Raw genomic sequence first — 8,872 nt, forward strand, 5'->3', positions numbered from 1 at the left:
GAATCAAATCTCTTATCTCGAAACTTTTGCTTTTACCTTGGTTGAAAGAGTGTGGATCAAATGAAATTTTCAAAATTGTGCTTTTAGAATATCCTGTGTCCACTCCAATGGCTGTGAAATACTGATATGCGCAAAAAAACTCAGTTTGTATTTCTTTCTTCTAACATTTTTTGTGTACAGCAGTTCATATGAATAAAGTTGTGTGTGTCTCGGTCCACAGATGGCTTCAGCAACAGCGACCTACGGGCAAAAGGAGTCTTCGGACCAAAACTTTGACTATATGTTCAAGATCCTCATCATTGGCAACAGCAGTGTGGGCAAAACCTCTTTTTTGTTCCGTTACGCGGACGACTCCTTCACACCGGCCTTTGTCAGTACAGTGGGCATCGACTTCAAGGTGAAGACCATCTACAGGAATGACAAGAGGATCAAATTGCAGATCTGGGTAAGACATCTAGAGATCTGTACTTAGCATACATTTTGCACCCCAGCATTGTGCACTGTTTTCTCAAACAAATTGCGGTCCTTTTGGGGATCTTTCACACCTGCCTTGTTTAGTGAGGTAAAATCAAACTCAGGTGTGAACACAGAAATCGCACTTGTGTAAAACCGCACTCTGATGCCTTTGGTGATCCGACTTCAGTCCAACTAAACTGCAGGAATCATTGCGCCTTTAAAAAAAAAAAAATGGTTCCCATAGCCAGAATTATCGGTAGCATTGTTGCCTTTAATTCCTTTAGTTTCTGAGCAAATCTAAGTAATCGTGCAAACAGAATGCAAAAATAACATAATAAACAATGACCAGGGCCATGATCAACTTGTGTATCCCGCCATTGTGGAATTATTACATATTAATGATGTCTAATGATACAACAAATAACATTTCATGAGATATTTTATAACATGTTCAACAGATTTTCTGCCTTTTCTGTGAAACGCTGCTCTGTGGTGCGGGGGGTTTAGTTATGCAAACTGTCCTCAGACTGAGTAAACACACTTAAACATCCTCTCTGCACCCTCACACGAATAAAAATATAAGAGAAGTAATGATGAGACAAGCTAGCAAGTAAACCCAGCTAGTAACATTTGATGTGCGTTCAGGAACAAGCAGGGTGGTGTTTGTTCTGATGTTTTCTTACATCAGACATTTGTTTGCTTCTGAGGGCTCGACGGACTTAAGACAAGCATGCTGTGAAAACAGAATGCCTGAGAAAACAGGTACTTCAGTGTCACGTTGTAGATCACAACATCACATCCACCTTTACATCATGCTCTGCAGCAGACAGAGCTGTGATGGTGCGCAGAGCAGAGCAGAACAGCAGTGTGTGTGTGTGTGTGTGTTTGTGTGCATGTGGGGGGGGGGGGGGGGCTGTTCCTGTTGTCAGCCTTTGCCAGGTCTTGCCTCTAGTAAGGAAGGCCCGATCGGCCAATCAGAGCACGAGAAACGGATGACTGGGTGCTGCTCTCCCATCCCCCATTACTACACATTTGCACGAGTAGATATCCCCTCACACACACACACACACACACACACACACACACACACACACACACACACACACACACACACACACACACACACACACACACACACACACACACACACACACACACACACACACACACACACACACACACACACACACACACACACACACACACACACACTCACACACTCACACACTCACACGCATATAATTCCCCATCCCCCATCTCCCAGCTATTCATTCAGCCGAATATAAAAATGGAAATGGTTTTGTGTCATAAGCTGAAAAATCAACATACAGTTTGTACATTGTGTGTATGACTTATAAACATACATATTATCTCACTTCAGCTGATACAGAAGATTGCACACCCTTTATATCCTTTCAGTAGAACTGGGTGGACATTTGATTGCTACATTCATTGTCAGTGCTCAGACTATAATAAGAAATTATAAGATTTTTTTTTTCTTTATGTTATCTCTAAATGTCTTTTTTTGTCTGTAGTATACAATAGTTGAGGAATAGACTGATCGACTGACGGAATAAGTTCCTTTTTTTAATCGTGTGACATCCATTTAAAATGTTGTTGGTTCAATCCCCCGTCTCCCCGCCACATGTCGAATTGTCCCTGGACAAAACACTGAAATCTAAAATGCTCCCGCTAGTTAGTTGCAACCTGAGTGGTAGCTGCTGCTATCGGTGTATGAATGTGTGAATGTGTGAAATAGATTTTCACCTGAAATCCTTTCAAATGCAAGCATGCAAAGTGAGCCCGGTCTATGCTATCACGTCAGTTAGATTTGAGGTCTAGAGCTGATGCTTTTTCATGAGCGTCCTGCGGCACACTGAGCGGATGAGCATGTTACCTAACATTATAACCAACATAATGGAGCTGCAGCTCTCTAAAGATAGATGTTATACAATTTTCTTGTGAACTAAGAACGAGGGAATGGACGCAAAGTTGAGACCAGGAAAAGAAAAGGAGTAAGTTGTTTTTGTGTGCGTTTGTGTGTGTGAATTTGTGTCAGAGGCTAAGTGTTGCAGTTCATTTTCTGTGTGTTTTTAGGTTATAGGCTTTAATGTGACTGTTATAACAGGAAGGCCCTGTAGGTTTGCTGTGGTATGGATGTGTCTGTATCTGTTATAATATTAGTAAAGACAAAAACCCTTCACTTCATGGCCTCATTCTTAGCATTCACAAACATCATATTTGATAAATGGTTTATAACACATTATAATGTTGTTGGATCCAGTGTCTAAATACTGTACTTAATTACAATAGAGGCAGTGATTTTAACTGGTTAAGTCCAGCAGATTGTTGCAGTAGATGTCAGTCTTTTGCTCTTCCCACTGACATCAGAGCCATTCTGTCGGACCAGAAGCTGCTCGGTTCAGACTGAGATGCAGGGTGTTGGGTATCACAAACACCCAGGCTTTTAATTCCCTGAGCATTCATTACAGCCCATCACTGGAATTAAGCCTCACCTGGGTTTGTTGCCAAGGAGAGCGAGGGCAGGAGAGGAGGAAGGTTCAATCGCATTAGGGTTGATGACGTGCCACTCAGCTGGTAGAGATCTGAATTGAATTTCCGGCCCCCCTGAAGACACCACTTCATAATTTGACTAGCTAAAGTCATAAAGTGATAACATTGAGTCAATTGTGTGTTACCTGTCAAAGTGGCTGGTAAAATCAATAATGCTCGACGAACTGAGCTCAGAGGAATTTTTCAGGCATTTACATTTTGAAAATGTTGGCTCACATACATCTGTTGTTGCACCAAAACTTTGAGTGCAGGACAAAACCTTGTTGTAGTTTTTTTTTTAAATCTGCAGTGGTTAGCAGCTCTGCGGGCTGTGTTTTTTTCTTATTGTATCAATACATTTACCAATGCTGCATGCTGTTCTATAGAATGTGCTGTGAATGACTGATAACCAATGCATATGATAAACCTTTCGTGACAGTATTCAATGTAGAAATAGCAAAGTTGGACCCCTATCTTCTCTACAACTGATGACGGTATTGGTTTGGTTTTTGTATTTTTGTCTTCAAATTTTGAAACAAAAAATTAGGTTTTGACTCAAAGAATAAGTTATAGTATTGTGAGTGTCACTGGGCTTTTCCCACATGACGTGAGAAATAACAAAGTAATTACACTGTCTGTGAGTTTATCCTCAACCTAATCGGTCAAGAGTCACTGTGGAATGACGTAAATCGTTAATAAAACAGGTCCCTCGAAAAACACTGCTGTTCTTGTTTCTGCAGGACACGGCGGGTCAGGAGCGTTACCGCACCATCACCACGGCCTACTACCGAGGAGCCATGGGCTTCATCCTCATGTATGACATCACCAACGAGGAGTCCTTCAACGCCGTCCAGGACTGGTACGTGACTTCAGCACAAACAGACACAGTAGAGCTTTTACCTGTGGGAGGGAGCACGGTATATACAGTGGAGGAAATAAGTATTTGATCCCTCCCCGATTTTGTAAATTTGCCCACTTACAAAGAAATGAGCGGTCTATAATTTTAAAGATAGGTTTATTTTAACAGTGATAGACAGAATATCAAAAAGAAAATCCAGAAAATCAAATAAAAAAAAAGATAGAAATGATGTTGCATTTCATTGAGTGAAATAAGTATTTGATCCCCTACCAACCATAAATAATTCTGGCTCCCACAGATTAATCCTTGTGCTTTAAAAAAGTATTCCTAATCTCAACTAGTTTCCTGTATAAAACACACCTGTCTCAACTTGTTACCTGTATAAAAGACACCTGTCCACAGAGTCAATAAATCAAACTCCAACATCTCCATCATGGGCAAGACCAAAGAGCTGTCTACGGACATCAGGGACAAGATTGTAGACCTGGACAAGGCCGGAATAGACTATAAGACCATTGGCGAGAAGCTGGGTGAGAAGGAGACAACTGTTTGTGCGATTATTCGGAAATGAAAGAAACACAAAATGACCATCAATCTCCCTCGGTCTGGGGCTCCATGCAAGGTCTCACCTTGTGGGGTATCAATGATCATGAGAAAGGTGAGGGATCAGCCCAGATCTACACAGGAGGAACTTGTTTATGATCCCAAGGCAGCTGGGACCACAGTCACCAAGAAAACCATTGGTAACACACTATGCCGCAATGGATTGAAATCCTGTAGTGCCCGTTATGTACAGAACCGTCTGAAGTTTGCCAATGAACACCTGAACGACTCAGAGAATGCTTGGGAGAAGGTGATGTGGTCAAATTAGAACAAAATCAAGTTCTTTAGTATCATAGTGACTCGCCATGCTTGGAGGAAGAGGAATTCTGACTATGACCCCAAGAACACCATCCCCACAGTCAAGCATGGAGGTTGAAGCATTATGCTTTGGGGGCGTTTCTCTTCTAAGGGGACAGGTGGACGTCACTGCATCGAGGGAACTATGGATGGGGCCATGCACCATGAAATACTGGGTGACAACCTCTTTCTCTCAGCCAGGTCTGTAAAAATGGGTCGTGGATGGGTCTTCCAGCATGTCAATGACCCTAAAAATACAGCATAGGCAACAAAGGAGTGGCTCAAGGAGTGGCATAGCCAGTGTCCGGACCTTAATCCAATAGATCTAAGGAGGGAACTGAAGCTCAAGCGACAGCCTTGAAACCTTAAAGATTAGGAGAGGATCTGCAAAGAGGAGTGGTCCAAATATCCTCCTGAGATGTTTTTGAAAAAAAAAAAAAAAAAACTAAGACTACAAGACCATTGGCGAGAAGCTGGGTGAGAAGGAGACAACTGTTGGTGCAATTATTCGGAAATGAAAGAAACACAAAATGACCATCAATCTCCCTCGGTCTGGGGCTCCATGCAAGATCTCACCTTGTGGGGTATCAATTATCATGAGAAAGGTGAGGGATCTACACAGGAGGAACTTGTTTATGATTATGACTACTAAGCAATGTTTTGATAGGGGATCAAATACTTATTTCACTCAATGAAATGCGAAATAATTCATATATTTTTTTATGTGATTTTCTGGATTTTATTTTTGATATTCTTTTTATCACTGTTAAAATAAACCTAGTATTAAAATGATGGACCGTTCATTTCATTGTAAGTGGGCAAACTTACAAAATCAGTGAGGGATCAAATACTTATTTCTTCCACTGTAGCTGACGGATCAAGTTTATTGTTATTTATTGTTTAGTTGTGGATCCCCATTAGTTGACGCAGAAGCGGCAGACTAGTCTTCCCGGGGTCCAATCAAAATCAAGACATTCAAATAATAAATCATCAATCACATGTCCATCAATCACCTACATTCAAATACAGTAAAAGTAACAGTGACATCAGATGCCAGATATAAAACACAGATGTAAATAAATATATAAATAAGCATGTGTGCACTTTAGAGCGTGCAAACACCCACACAAAAATACAATACAGTGACTGCCAAGTCAGAGTCCAGAGTTCATATTTAACATGCAAAAAAAGGATTTAATTAGCCTATTGAATTGACTAGTTTTACTACTCCTTTGTTCTTTTTCTTTCTCATCATACTGGACACAGCTTGCTTGCTTTTCATTTGCTATCCTCTTCCAGTTCAAGAGGACAGAACCACAAATCCTGCTCAATGCAGCAAGCTACATTTTTCGTAGGCGTTACAAAGGTGGTTGATTGTTCTATATTTAAGATAAGGACTTTTTTTTGTAATTTCTGGGACAATACCCAATATTCAGAATTATGATTTTAACTAATTTCCTATACTATATACTTATACAGTATACTTAACATACAGTATATACTTATATATAAGTATACTTATACTTTGAGCTCTCAACACTGCAATGACTTCTTTCTGTTGTATATCGGATATTAGATGTGAATTAAAAGCCACATGTACAGTTTTCCAACTTTTTTAACATACAGTATGTTCATCACTGGTTTCAAACATACTTACAAGTAGCTTTCCTCTTCAAGTCACGTTCAGCTGCGGTGTGATCGCAGCCTTTGAGCTCCCTCCCTGACTGCTGGGTGTGTTGCTTCCCAGGTCGACGCAGATTAAGACGTACTCGTGGGACAACGCCCAGGTGCTGCTGGTAGGAAACAAGTGTGACATGGACGACGAGCGAGTGGTGAGCGGAGACAGAGGCCGGCAGCTGTCTGATCACCTCGGTGAGTTCATGGCCGACACACACACACACACACACACACACACACACACACACACACACACACACACACACACACACACACACACACACACACACACACACACACACACACACACACACACACACACACACTCTTCATACCTATAACTCAATTTTGTACATTGACCTGAGGTGACTCAATGGACACGCTTTCTGTCTTTTGGTCAAGGGATCACAAAAAAGTTAGCATGATATTTCACAAGCTGCCCACCATGTGTTGTCCTCTGTATTTCCATCTTCTGCCTTTTGAACTGTGCTGCTGCACAGACGACCACATACTCCTCCTCACACCTCCCTAACCATCTCCCACACCCTGTTTCCACCTCCAGGGTTCGAGTTCTTTGAGGCCAGCGCCAAGGACAACATCAATGTGAAGCAGACTTTTGAGCGCCTCGTCGACATCATCTGTGAAAAGATGTCGGAGAGCCTGGACGCTGGAGATCCTGCCGTCACGGGGGCCAAACAGGGGCCCCAGCTGACAGAGCAGCCCGCTCCTCCTCACCAGGACTGTGCATGCTAAAGCTGACTGCTCCCCCTCCATCCAACCCCATCCCGCCCCAAAAAACACCTCTTTTTCTCCTTCTTTCTCCTTCTCTCTCCTTGTCCTCCTTCAGCTGGACCCCATGGCCTCCCCGGGTCAATACTCCATCACCCCTTTCAATCACTTTCCGGTTTCTTTCTCTAACTTAGTAAGGCTCATTGGCCGAGGGGCTCGAGGAACCAGGTTTAAAAAGTGTCTGAAACGCTCTGAGATGCTGGTGGAACAGCGCTTGAGGTGTGTTTGCTTCTGGTTCCCCTTCACAAAGGAGCTAGAAGGTGTCAGGTTGTTCTCTTGCTTTATTTGTTTTTTGCTCAGTGCAGCTCTGATGCCAAACCAAATTTTATCAAACCCCAAAGTGTTTCAGACTCTTTCCAGCTCGGGTTCTTGAAGGTGCCCAACCCATCGCCTGTTCGCTCTCTCCCCGTTCCTCTGTGTGGTTTTACTAGAAGGATTTGACGGCGTCCGTCCTCAGAGTGCCATTTAAATCCTTCCAATGTTTACAGTACTTTTGTTTCACGTCAGTCAAATGTCTTGAGAAGATGTCCGCCTTAGATGTGGTGACCAAAGAAGGTCACAGGGGGAAGGGGTGATCCAGCTGAAATCGGCTCCTTACGGACACAGATTCAAACATCCATGGATCTGTGTCTCTATGGTTGTCTCACTTGGTATGTAAACATGGATATTGCTGGTATAAACAGGTGTTTTGTTTTCATTATTCATCCGCGCCTTTTCATTTGGCCTTTTTTTTCTATGTTTTTACATATCTCTTTTGTATTTATGTAACCCCATTATTTTCTTCATGCATTTAACACTGGAAGGGGAATTTATGAACAAGATGGAGCTAGGTAAAAAAGAAAAAATAGCAAAAAATGAATTATTTAATTATATTTATTTGAAATTTACATATAAATGTTGTGCAATATATATATATATACAGAAATATAGAAATAATATCAACAGGTATGCATTTCTGGAAAATTCATTTTAAAAGGAATGAGTTCGTAAGAGGAAAGTATAAAAAAAATATAAGAGGTCTGTGTTGTTGGGTTTGTGTGGATGATGTTTGGCAGCTCCTCCGTGAGTCCTTTTCATTTCCTTGTCGGGTTGGTCTTATGCTGCTTTCCCGAGCTGTTGCATAGTCAGACATTTATAAAAAAAAATCCTGCCATGAAAAAAATCCGGTGGAATGACCTTCGGAGTCTGAATAACAGGTCAGAATATTACCATTATGTTCATATTCCACTCAGTGTGATTTCCAGCACTGCTGCTAATAAGGTGAAATACAAGGAAATACTTCTGAATTGCTGAATCATAAAAGTTGCGTTTAGCCAGACAAACTCTACTAAAGCTTACATCAGGAACTATTTTGAGGAAATCAAACTATCCTTATCCTCTAAAAGCTCAACTCCTACTAGATGTAGCAATAACTTTGTAATTTGGCTGACACGTTCCGGTGCTTCTTGTCAAGATGTCATTGACAGTGTGAAAATGAAGGATATCTTAACTGCATTTTGAGCAAGTTGTGAATCTTAACAATGCTACATATTAATATGACAGTATTTAACAGTTCATGTGCAGAGAAAATCCTGCAGATGTCTGCATTTTTTCTGAGCATTGAGGTGGATATTGTGTAACTAGCTGATGATTTCTGAC

At 41.5% G+C, this 8,872-nt stretch overlaps 1 protein-coding gene across 1 annotated transcript; it reads left to right on the forward strand.

Annotated features, from left to right (window-relative positions):
• Positions 1-220: 220 nt before the first annotated feature.
• rab3ab (RAB3A, member RAS oncogene family, b) lies at positions 221-7,198 on the forward strand (the record flags this gene model as incomplete). Its single annotated transcript, XM_080033134.1, has 4 exons — positions 221-445; positions 3,750-3,868; positions 6,516-6,640; positions 7,008-7,198. 4 exons carry the CDS (start codon positions 221-223, stop codon positions 7,196-7,198), a joined length of 660 nt encoding a protein of 219 aa, XP_079889260.1.
• Positions 7,199-8,872: the final 1,674 nt, after the last annotated feature.

The sequence above is a fragment of the Ammodytes marinus genome (assembly GCF_949987685.1).
Source record: "Ammodytes marinus genome assembly, chromosome: 8".
Lineage (NCBI taxonomy): Eukaryota > Metazoa > Chordata > Actinopteri > Uranoscopiformes > Ammodytidae > Ammodytes > Ammodytes marinus.